The sequence below is a fragment of the Colobus angolensis genome, unplaced genomic scaffold, assembly GCF_000951035.1.
Source record: "Colobus angolensis palliatus isolate OR3802 unplaced genomic scaffold, Cang.pa_1.0 Scaffold13, whole genome shotgun sequence".
Taxonomy (NCBI): Eukaryota; Metazoa; Chordata; class Mammalia; order Primates; family Cercopithecidae; genus Colobus; species Colobus angolensis.
In genome coordinates, this window is record NW_012114252.1 from 13,463,254 (window position 1) to 13,476,025 (window position 12,772).

General features: G+C 37.9%; 1 protein-coding gene across 1 annotated transcript; it reads left to right on the top strand.

The window, feature by feature from the left end:
• The first annotated feature begins 6,322 nt into the window (after nucleotides 1-6,322).
• On the top strand, nucleotides 6,323-12,024 carry LOC105505956. The gene is made up of 4 exons (XM_011933945.1): nucleotides 6,323-6,368; nucleotides 6,828-6,994; nucleotides 8,401-8,518; nucleotides 11,053-12,024. Exons 1-4 carry the CDS (start codon nucleotides 6,323-6,325, stop codon nucleotides 11,466-11,468), a joined length of 747 nt encoding a protein of 248 aa, XP_011789335.1. The 3' UTR covers nucleotides 11,469-12,024.
• The last annotated feature ends 748 nt before the right edge of the window (nucleotides 12,025-12,772 follow it).

Below are 12,772 nucleotides of genomic sequence, written 5' to 3' on the forward strand. Positions count from 1 at the left end.
GTTCTTCAGCTACTGGTGTCAGATGTAGTTCTTACATATCAAATCAGATCATGTCAATTCCTGTTCTAATAATCTTTATTGACTCCTCCTTACCTTATAGAACAAAGGTCAATGTTGCACATAAATTTAATCCCAACCTACTTCTTCAGGCTTATTTTCTGTAGTTCCCCAGCATACACCTTGCATAATGCTGATTATAATCCTTAAAGACACAATCCCAAATGCCATGATCCTGAATGTTGAAATCCCCTTTGAAATACAAAGAACAAAGAACAAACTCCCTCACATCTAACTGAATTCCCAAACCATAATGATAGATTTGGAATTAGGTGCCATCAAAACTTCTAAAGGTGGATTTCAAGGTGTTACCAACAGTTTCTTTCTCCATTCAGTCCAATACATTTGCCGGAAAATTCAGGTGAGTAGATTGCCTGTGGAATATGGTAACACAGAAAACTTCAGTTTAAAATGCATTATTTGTCTGCATTGGCATTCCTTTCAGCTGATGAAATTCTAGGAGCTCTTAATGAATTAAAGCTGAATTTTCCTGACGAAGCCAGCAAAGTTACTGACTCTAAAATAACTATGTGCATGGTAGGGTAAGAAAGCACACAGTGATGTTGCTGTTTGATCACCAGTATTGTTTCAGCCTAATATGTGGTCTGTGTATGAGTGCATGAGCAATGGATTTCCCTGTACCCAAAACAACATAGAAGCATGACACAGAAGACGGGAAATTTAATAGGAAATGCTCATGTCAGTGTATATTGAATCAAATTAGAATTTCAAAAAGAGCAGCCTCATGTAGAAAATCAATGTGAATGTATTCTTCAAGAAGAGCCATGACCTAAAAGAAAAGAAACAGTTACTCATCTCCATGCAAGACTTCAGAATGGAGTTAATGATCGTGGAAGTCGGCCAGCTCTTACCAGCTACCTCTGTGCAGTTGCCCATAATTTATCCCTGTAATACACTTTTTCCTATGTTGAATTTTCTTTTTAGTTTCTTTGGGAAGGTTTTGTTTTTCTTTTTCCTTTTTTAAAGTTTTTTTTCTCACCGTTTTAAATCATCAGCATTATTTTTTACAATTCATTATGCTATATGTTTCACCTTTACATTTTCAAAACTAGAAGTATAAATTGTATGAGCTTTTAGAGAGTTCTAATTTGTTTATGCATTTTTTTTTTTTTTGCAAATTTGACTCCATGAAAGTTCATTTTAACAACACTGACTTCGTGTGTGAGCATTGTGTATATATGTAAAAACCTTAAAACTTCCTCAATAAATAAAGGGATGTCCTTTTTCTGCATCTGCATTTGTGAATGGTAACATTTTTCAAGATCTGAGCTCTTTAGGCAACTGTATATGTGGTGGTGACCCATTGTTGGTATTTAGTTTTAAGTTTTTCAGCAAGGAGGTCTCACTATGTTGCCCAGGCTGGGCTCTAACAATCCTTACACCTCAGCTTCCTGAGTAGCGGGGACTATGGGTGTGAGCCGCCGCATCCAGCTCCATTGTAGGTTTGGATCAGTTTCATCAAAAGACTTAGGTTGGTCATCAGGATATTTCAAGTGACCACACTATATAAGTATTTCTTTTTTTTTTTTTTTGAGACGGAGTCTCGCTCTGTCGCCTGGGCTGGAGTGCAGTGGCCGGATCTCAGCTCACTGCAAGGTCCGCCTCCCGGGTTCACGCCATTCTCCTGCCTCAGCCTCCCGTGTAGCTGGGACTACAGGTGCCTGCCACCTCGCCCGGCTAGTTTTTTGTATGTTTTAGTAGAGACGGGGTTTCACCGTGTTAGCCAGGATGGTCTTGATCTCCTGACCTCGTGATCTGCCCGTCTCGGCCTCCCAAAGTGCTGGGATTACAGGCTTGAGCCACCGCGCCCGGCCAGTGATTTCTTCATGAATACAGTTTGTCTGCTTATAACTGTTATACCCATGTAACTGTGGGTAGCACACCTGAGTGCTTATGATTGCAAAATTATGTATGTTATTATTGCCAATTTTATTGTATAAAGTAGCCCACGAAGTATTCTGTTGTATTTTTATGTTTCTAAACTGTTTTAAAAATGTAAATATGTTTTAAAGAGCTTTTAAAATTATTTTTATCAGAATTATGTATTTGGGGTTTTGATCTTTCAGGATTCAACACTGGGGATTATGGCATCAGAAATTGTGTCTTTTGGGATTCTGGCCCAAACCCCTAGCCTTGTACCCTCGCTGCATAGATCTTCTAACAGCTCCTGGCTTAAATATCTCCTCTTTTATGATGCTTCTTCTGATTCAACCAACCACTCATGCTTCCATAGCATTTTAGAAAGACCTGTTGTATAGCATTTATCAAGCTATTGACATTTGTTTCGTTGTCTGTCCCTCCCATGATCCCAGTAGCAAACTTGTAGTACAACTAATTCATGTTGTTTTTCCACTTGCATCCTGAGCAATCTCAATAAAAGATACATTTTCTTTCTTTTGTAAGGACAAAATGTAGCATTGTATGGTCTACTTGATTAGAGTTACAACCTCTATACATTCTTGAAACTAAGAAGACCAGCAGACAGAGAATATTTGTAGAATCTTCTCAGGAATTGGTTTCAACATAAGGGTCCGAGACCTTGGCATTACTGAGGTTTTCAGAATTGTACCTTTTAAGTTAAGCCTGTGACTATTTACTAATCTGAAAATATCTTTAACTTCTTTTTTTAAAATCTGTAGGCATTTCTAAGAAGCACATGACATTCGTCTTTGAATAGAAGATTCATTTGAATGACAGTTTCTTTCATTTAGTAGAGGGGATTTTACTTTAAATTTTGCTGGCAGGTTTTCATGACAGCCCTCAAATGGAAGCTTGAATTCACTTGTCATAGCTATTAAAGAGTTTTTTATTTTTTTTGGTGGGGGGATGCGTTTCTGTGATCTGGCCCTTCCACTTATTATTGCCATTATTGACCTTAAAAGTATAGAAGAGAAGAATATAGACAAAGCCTCTATTTTTGAAGGCTTGCTGTAATCCAGAATTGAAGTCAATTCGCTGTTGAATTTTCCTCTTAAAATCATCCTCATAATGTAGCAGAATCTTGCTACTTTTCACTTTATACTTGAAACCCCTTTAATTCTCAGGAGAACAAGAGCACCTGGTAGATTTTATTCAGTATCAGCAAAGACTGAATAGCAGGAAAATGATGTTAAGACTTTTTTTGTATCAAAAGGATTAAAATACATAAGCCCAAGATAGCAACATAATTGCAATACTCTGTCTTGACTATGTTTTATTTACAATCTGTTTTAATATTTGTGTTTTAATATTCAATTCACCAATCAAATAATGTTCTAAAACTATAGTAGATAGCTTTTATCTGAAGGTACAGTTATCAGAAGTTTTCTGCTTTTCATATAGGGAAGCTGATGTACAGAATCTTGTGTAATATTATCTGGTTTTTGTTGTTTGTCCTGGGGGCAAAGTGCTAGATAATGAGGAAAGAATATATGTCGACAAATTATTCTTCAGAAACGTATATTAAAATTCCATTGTATGACAATGCTGTTAATTTTTGTAGGAATTACTCTTCAAATCTTAAAAACCAGACTAGCTACTAATTCACCAATCTTCTCAATATTTGACTCATATTCAACAACTAAATATGCGTGCAGTTTAAGGGGCCTGTTCTTTGTAAATTATTTGGAGCATAGATTTTTTCCTTTTTATGACAACAAGGCTGCTGTAGGGATGCCTTTATCATAGGACAGCTCTTTCCATTAGATTCTAGTTTAGAGATTCTTATTATCAGCCTTGAATGGGTGGTGTTATTGTTAGAGCTTAATATTAAACATGTCTTGATTTACATAAAGAATTACCATTAAAACTATCAATCACCTCAAGGCCAGGTGCCGTGACTTACGTCTGTAATTCCAGCATTTTGGGAGGCTGAGGTGGGTGGATCAGTTGAGCTCAGGAGTTGGAGACCAGCCTGGGCAACATGGTAAAACCCCATCTCTACTAAAAAAATACAAAAATTAGCCAGGCATGGTGGCGTATGGTTGTTGACCCAGCCACTCAGGAGACTGAGGCACAAGAATCGCTTGAACTCAGGAGGCGGAGGTTGCAGTGAACTGGGATTGCGCCACTCCACAACAGTCTGGGTGACAGAGCCAGACTCTGTCAAAACAAAACAAAATAAAACAAAACAAAACAAACAAAACCCTCAAAAAACAAAACAACAACAACAACAAAAAACTATTACCTCAAAATCTTTAAATAGTAGTTCACACTGGAAAACAGCAACCAGTGTTTTAACATGGAAATAATTGTGTGTTTATGTGTATATGTTTGCTTTTAAAATTTTACACTTTTAGACAAATAATTATTTTTTTCCTTGTCATAAAGAAATTTCATTTTGATCATCATTCCTCTAAAAGAATTTTTTATGATTTTATCAGCGTGGTACTTACAAAGAGCATGTCCCCCTTTAGACGAATTATTTTAGGCAGCCAAGTTTAGTTTATTTGGGTTTCATGCTGTAAATTATGCTAATTTATGAAGGTTACTTGTTGGATGCTTATAGTATTCATATAATATTTAAATGTAAAAGAGAATATTAATATAAAGTGTTATCAATTAAATTTTATTCAACCTGATAATGTTTTCTGTGATACACGACCATCTCAGGTGTGTAACTAATTTTGCATTACCATTTACGAGTGATATAGTTGTGCTCTTTTTAAAGTGTATATGCAATTAGTAGTGGTTATATTCATTTCATGAAATCTCTTTGAAGGTTCTTTGTTTTAGGAGTGTAAGTAATTTTCAATTATAATATATTCATATATGTTTAAATCTCATTTCCATATGAAGGTAAAGATGGGGTCATTCTTAGAATGAAATAACTATTCAGAAGGACGCAGTCAAAAGCTAGGAATTCATTTGTTATTCCTCTGTAGTTGTTAGGACGGGAGCACTAATCTGGCCAACTAACCTCTAAAAGAACATGCAAAGTCAAAGATGTCAGGTTGTATCAGTAAATATTCACTGCCAAAGTTTGTATATCAAAGACTGGGACTTTCGAAGATGCTCCTGGGACTTAGTGTACTGTAACATCTATTAATCCCTGATACCTTAGGTGACTTGTCACAGAAGTGCTACATTTACAAGTAGTATGCAAGGAGGCCCAAGAGGACAAATTCAGTTAAAGGTCAAGAAAGCAATTAACGTTCTCTACTTTTCCCTAAAGAACTTCCACAGCAAGTGTTGCCCTCCCCCTGCACCCCCAGTCTTAGCAAGGCAAGTGCATATAGTGAAATAGAAGTTAAAGTTCAAATAAAACATGTTACCAATATTATTTGGTTCTTAGAGCTCTTCCTGAATATGAATACATACAGTTGTTTAAGGTGAAGTACAGTGAAAAATATTAGAAGAGACGGCTCTTGCTGAAAAATACCAAATTTCTATTTCTTTGTTTCCCCTGCATCTCTGTCAAGGGTCAATGTTTGCAGTAGTGGTAGAGGTGGGTGGTAGGCTGGGCCCTTCCTGTGGGTATGGTTACATTGGAGTTGTTGTGAGGAGTACATGATTCTGTTTGTGTTCTAAGCAGGACACACACACACACACACACACACACACACACATGCACCCCAGCCCTCTATTTTCTAGTCCTTCAAAATTTGAAAACTCTTGTGTTCACTCAGATCTTTTCTTTTTGATGAACGTGTTGAACTCCCCAAAACTGTCCTTATAAGGTGAGTTTCAAGATTTCTGACCCCTCAGTTGCTACGATTTCTCAGTGTCCCTCTAAAGTGGGCCTTCCCTAACTGGATGTACAAGTATAATCTGACTGGTGTAAAATAAAGCCTCTACCTCCCTGATTTTGGAAATTATATTTTTAATGTGGGCTAGGTGCACCGATTTTTTGATGGTCATATTAAACTTTTGACTCATATTGAGCTTGTGACCAAGTAAATGTGTCTGTCTGTCCCCACCCCCTACACAGTGCTGCTAAACTCAGGCTGAATACGGTCTTTAGACTTATCTTTGTTAGATTTCACATTGTTAAGGCCAATTCATTGTTATAACTCAGGAAATTTTCCAACACATTTAGTTTTCTATTATACTTGTCGTCGCCATCACATTTATATATTCTGAAAATTTTATAATACTTGTAATGTCATCAGTTAGTCAAACCATTGACAAAACTGTTCATCAAGGCAAAGCTGAGAACACACCATTTATTAGAAATGTCTATCCAAGTGGGCTCCAGAGCCAAGAGCCTTGGGAGTACTGTGGAAAAGCACTTTCATCCAATCCAACAATTCTTCATAGGGATGCCATGAGATACCACATGTTTGTGTCGGTGGATTTCCAATTTTTCCAAGGTTGGGGACCATGTCTTTTTGGCTAGTTACTATACTCCATCACTCAGCACCATGCCTGGGACACAGAACAACTAGGACTGCACTGGGTGGCCAATATGAAGAGGTGGATTCTTATATTCCATCACCAATCTTTCTCTTAATCTATATGAACTGATTGGTGGCTCTTAAAATATATTGCTTTAAAAAAGTGCATCAATTATTATTTGTTGCATGTAGCATTGCAGAATTAGATAGTGGTGATTTCAACTCCCATAAAAATAATAAAGATGTTGCCACCCTGATGAATGGCAATATTAGCTTACATTATGAGTCATTTTCAAATAGTTTACCTTATTATTTCTCACCTAAAGTCAATTCAAAAGCTCCTTAGACTAAGCAGAAATGCTGTATTTCCATCAAATTCTTTTCTCTTTTCATAGATTTACTTATACAACCATTACCTTTTTCTTTTCCTTTCAGAGACCAGAGAAGACTATGATGACAAGCAGGTGGTCACAGAGATCATGGCAAGATGTTTTATTCCGACTTCGATAACAACTACTTCCTGGGAAAGTTTTCGTTTCATTGGTCATGAGATTCGAATTACTGAGGCCATGGATTGTTATGGTGCTGTTGTTTGGCCATCGGTATAATTTCATACAGATTTTGTTATGTTCCAATTATTTTTCCAGTCAGTTTTGTTCATTATTATGTTCTATTTGGAAGAACAAAACAGGTTCCATATTCCTTCTTTGTGACCTCAAATAATAGTATGTTTTAGAAATCATGTGACTGGGAAATTACTTCTCCCAATTAACTCTATAATTCTGTTTTTTTTTTCTTTTTCTTTCTTTCTTTCTTTTTTTTTTTTGAGACAGAGTCTTGCTCTGTCACTCAGACTGGAGTACAGTGGCATGGACTCAGCTCACTGCAACCTCTGCCTCCTGGGTTTAAACTATTCTTCTGCTGCAGCCTCCTGAGTAGCTGGGACTACAGGTGTGCACCACCACGCCAAGCTAATTTTTGTAATTTTAGTAGGAATGGGGTTTCACCATGTTGGCCAGGCTGATTTTGAACTCCTTGCCTCAAGTAATTCGTCCACCTCCGCCTCTCAAGGTACTGGGATTACAGGCGTGAGCCACCACTCTGGACCTCAATTTTTTTCTTTTTTTTTTTTTTTGAGAAGAAGTCTCACTCTTGTCCCTGAGGTTGGAGTGCAATGGCATGATCTCGGCTCACTGCAACCTCCACCTCCCAGGTTCAAGCGATTCTCCTGCCTCAGCCTCCCAAGTAGCTGGGATTACAGGCGCCTGCCACCATGCCCGGCTAATTTTTGTATTTTTAGTAGAGATGGGGTTTCACCATGCTGGCCAGGCTGGTCTGGAACTCCTGACCTCAGATGATCCACCTGCCTTGGCCTCCCAAAGTGCTGGGATTACAGGTGTGAGCCACTGTGCCTGGCCATGGGGCCTCAATTAATTCTATTTCTGACTGTATTAAAATTTGTAGGATTAATATATTTACTTCTTCAGTTTTTAAAATAAGAGTTTAGAGTAGTAAACACTTTCATTTCCCCTTTTATTAGTTCCATTTGAGTTAAACAATTGCAGTGAAATCTTTATGAGTCTCACTTGTAGAATGTCCTCAAAGACCCTCAATCCTTTACCAGCTGTCCCGTGAAGAGTAGTGGGCCCACCACCCCACCTGTCCCGATCCCACACACTACTTGGAAATGACTTGTATTATCAGAAGTTGCTTCCTTTAAAAATGATCAAACCTAAGCAACTGAATTCCACTGTTTTAGTTCTCTCTCTTTTCCTCTCAGTAATCCCCAAGGAATTTTTCTAGCAGAAATGTTGAACCTCTCAGAGGATGCACTTTTGTTGACATTTCTCGGAGTGATGTACAGGTACACACATGAGTACTCTCTTATACTCATATGTGCACACATACATATCATAACATTAGCGATACATTTATCCAATACAGTTTAATTTTACTTTCTGTTATTACTTGCCAAACATCCCTGTTTTCTTTTTTCTAACTTTCATAGGCCCTTGTTCTATGCTATTTCCTGGAAACAAATGCAAAGCAGTATAATATGGTTGACAAAAACGTGATTGAAATTGGAGCTGGAACAGGACTAGTCTCCATTGTGGCAAGTTTACTTGGTAAGCAGATATTTCTGATTGAATAGTGGGAGTGTCAGAGAATTTGATGATCAAATATCATAGTTGTTTTCCTATCCAGTGTACTGTGACCTGCACCTATCTGTGACTCCTTAATTGTTTGAATGGGCTTCATCTAGAAACTACAGATTGTAAAGTCTCCTTACCGGTTTCTTTCATAGTTTTCTGCATTAAGTTGTATTAATTCTTCTTGTGGAATACCATCACAAGCCTCAGATGAGGTGTTCTGACTAAGTGGTGCACGGAAGCATTCTAGTTACAAGAGGAGAAATGTGAAATACCAGGCAGAGGCAGATTCTATTGCTGCTGATTCAGACGCACTTTAAATTTTAGCACCATTTCAGTGTTCCACATAGCTGTAGATTCTTTTTGGGTTTTGAAGTGCTATGCTTTTATGAAAAAGCACCTGTTAGAATAGGGAGAGAGTATTAGAAATCACATAAAAATCACACGTCTGCTTCTATTTTTAGGTGTTTGTCCTTGAATTTGTTTTCTCAGTTCATCTCCATTCTTTTTTTTTTTTTTTCTGTTGCCCAGGCTGGAATGCGGTGGTGCGATCTCGGCTCCCTGCAACCTCTGCCTCCTGGGTTCAAGCGGTTCTCCTGCCTCAGCCTCCCCGAGTAGCTGGGACTACAGACACGCACCACCACGCCCAGCTAATTTTTTTGTATTTTTAGTAGAGAGAGGGTTTTGCCATGTTGGCCAGGCTGGTTTTGAAACCCTGACCACAGGTGATCCACCCACCTGGGCCTCCCAAAGCGCTGGGATTACAGGCGTGAGCCCCTGTGCCTGACCCACCTCCGTTCTTTTTTATTGTTACCCTGAGTTCTCTCACGAGCATCTTTTCCAACTAAGCATGTGATAGTTTTTAATATATGCCTGAGCCTATTTCAGTTCAGTCTTTTTGCTATTGTTATCTATCTCATTGCCTTAGTGTAGCTCCTTCTCTGATGTGCGCTACCCAGATCCATCCTGATTTCCTTGATCTTCAGAAGTGCACACCTGCCACTTTAAAATCTTTAGAGGAATTGAACATTTAGCAATTTACAACTTTCAAATTTGTTTTTGTAAGAGTATTTATAAGTCTCTTGGAGTCTTCCCAAATATATTTTTTTAAAAGTTGCTGTATCCTGATATTGTTTGCCAAAGTCACTATTCCATTTAGTAAGGATAGGTCAGAGTCACTATTCGATTTATACCTGAAAGCCTGACTTAGGAGCAGAATTTGTGCTTCAGGGAGTCATTGGTTTTATTAAAAAGAACTGGTCCCTTGAGTCCACTTGTCTAACCTGAAACAAATATTAAAAGATAGAAACTTTGCTTAGTCAGTATGCTGAAAGTGGTAGTGTTTATCTCTCTAGGCACAAAGATGTTAAGTATAAGGGAGAGTTTACATTCAATATGGACAAAGGTGTATTCCCTACTCTGAGATTTAAAAAAGATTTGTTGAAAATGATAGACCCACCCATAGTAGAATGTAAAGGCTTGTATCTCCGTGAGTGTACCAATGATAGGCATATTCCCCTCCTATTTTAATGTTTTCAGAAAATACAATTGATGCCAAGAGACTCGTGATATTGCTGCTGAGGAGTAGCTTCTTATTTGTCTGAGCTGAACTAGACTTCTCTTCCATTTCTGCTTTCTTCTTCTTTACCTGGTCTGTGCTTTTCTGATGCTGCAGAGTTGGACAATCTTAGATTTATTTGCAGATTATTTTCAGCCTTTGCTACTGCTCAAAGTTTACTTTAGTGACCAAATTTCTACAAATTTGCTCCTGCCATATTTCTTCCTCAAAAACCCATCACTATTCACTTCTATCTTGGAAATTGTTTACATCTTCTTCTGTGAGTGGTAGCTTTATGAGCGCGATACACATGCTGTGTTTTTAGCATCTTTTGATGGGAAGATTTACACTTGTAATGGGCCAAGTTGAAAACCTGAGCATAGCATGGATGTCATCATACTTTTCAGGGAATGCCATGGAAAGGTCTTCTTTCCTCCCTCCACTTCTCACTTGAGCACTTCTTGTTCAACTCTGGGATGTCCGATGTTACATACACTCGGTCTCACACGACTGAGGCTCAGAGTTCTTTTAGGGAGGTACCTATTCTTCCATCAATGACTTCTCATTGTTCCAATGAGGGTGCCAAATATTTTGACTTTCTCTTTCTCTTGATTATTTTTCTCCTGGTATGTAGTAGATAAATAGCAAACAAAAACAATAGTAACAGCAAAACATACCAGAACAAAAAACCAGGAGAACATAAAAAATGCAATGGTGTGCAAAAGTACCATGGGTCTCTCTCTGTCTTTTTTTTCTCTTTAAGCAGAGGCATATAGCTGCTTTAGCATCCATTTGAATGGGATTCCCTTTCTGTGTATAGGTACTGACGAGTCTTCTTGTGTAGGGGGATGAACAATTTTGCAGAATTGCAAAGTGCATGTTGGCTTGAAAATCTTGATTGTTCTACCTTATCCCATGAGGGTTACTTTCTCTACTGTCCTTTGCTTCACAGGTGCTCATGTGACGGCCACAGATTTACCCGAATTACTTGGAAACCTGCAATATAATATTTCCCGAAACACCAAAATGAAAAGCAAGCATTTGCCTCAGGTTAAAGAACTCTCCTGGGGAGTAGCTTTAGATACAAACTTCCCCAGGTCTTCTAATAATTTTGACTATATTTTGGCAGCAGATGTGGTCTACGCTCATCCTTTCTTGGAAGAGCTCCTCATTACCTTTGACCATCTGTGCAAAGAAACCACCGTCATCCTCTGGGCCATGAAATTCAGGCTGGAGAAGGAAAATACATTTATAGATAGATTTAAGGAGTTGTTTGACCTGGAGGAAATTTCCAGTTTCCCTAGCCTGAATATTAAGTTGTATAAAGCTACGAAGAAAAACCGGAGGAGTGTATGGCATCCTCAGTGAGGACGTGGAAAGGTTAAGGCAATTTTTAGCAAATAATCACTTGAAAAAAAACCCTGAATAACCTTATGTGCCATTGAGTTTCCCAAAGGCAAATACACACACAGGTGCACACACACACACACACACACACACACCTCACTATGAGAAGAGAAGATAGTTTCCCAAATTTGCCTCACCCCAGGCAGTAATTTTTCCAGATCCTGCACGTGAGTCCGTAGGATTGCGGGTAACTTGTTCCTAGTTTGTCTCCATCAGCACGCAGGCCTGCCTTCTACTCATGCAGTAATAGAAACTCTTGGCAAAGTCACACTGTGCTGTCATTGTCTGCTGTCCTTATTCCTTACATCACCATTTATTATTATTTTAATCAATGGTGCAATTATTATTTTTAACGTATAATCACAAAATGATAGTTTTTAATGATATCTCTTCAGTGAAACTTGTTATTAATTCTTTTAAACATAAGCTTATGAGTCTCTCTTTAGAAATAAGGAAATCGACTATGGTGGGATCTGCAAATAAATCTGAACAGGCAGATACATAATGTAATGGTAAATCTCAGACTTTTGTGGTTTCCATTAGTGCTATCTTACAGGTGGTCTATCATCTCTGCCTGGCAGAGTGGACCTCTGATGTAACCTCTGAAATCAGTCAAGTTTGTGGATTTGAGGTCATGGATGAGGACATTTTATTCTGTACAATGAAAAATGAGTGAACACAAGCAAAAATTGTTGAGATTTTGGAGAAGTTATTGTTTTGTTTTAAGCCAACGATCATTATTTTGTATCAGAAGAACAGAAATAAGTATAAACACTTTGGGTTAAAAATATGTATGAAAAGATTTAGGTCTCTGATCTCAGATAATCAGACATATAGCTGGTTTTAAAGTTTAAAGCTCTTCTGATGAACATATATACATCTAGATACTTGAAATACGATATGATTTTTTTTTTCACGTAAGCTTTCCTTAGAGTAGAATTTCCTTAGAGTAGAATAAAGTCTGTAGTAATTAAAGTCAGTGCAAAAAGAGCAAAGAATTAGGATTTTGTACTATGTAACTGCCTAGACGACACTGGTTGGTAATTACTCTGCCATGTCCCCAGTAACATTTTTTGGGCTGTTACTGTGCCCTCGGGGTGATACTTTCCTTTCTAGAATTAGTCCTTTCTGCTTTGCTGAAAGTTTCCTGTCCACTCCAGGTTGAGTATAGTTGAAAAGAATATTTTCTAGGACTCTGATCAGTAAGTCAGGCTACAAATATACTCCAGTGTATTTTATTTTATTTTATTTTTATTTTTTATTTA

What these genes read in the sequence shown, in the direction of transcription:
- LOC105505956 (XM_011933945.1), top strand. Translation starts at nt 6,323, where the DNA reads ATGAGATACCACATGTTTGTGTCGGTGGATTTCCAATTTTTCCAAG. An exon ending in GGATTTCCAATTTTTCCAAG is followed by an intron (nt 6,369 to 6,827) that starts GTTGGGGACCAT and finishes TTTTCCTTTCAG; the next exon opens with AGACCAGAGAAGACTATGAT. An exon ending in GTGCTGTTGTTTGGCCATCG is followed by an intron (nt 6,995 to 8,400) that starts GTATAATTTCAT and finishes TAACTTTCATAG; the next exon opens with GCCCTTGTTCTATGCTATTT.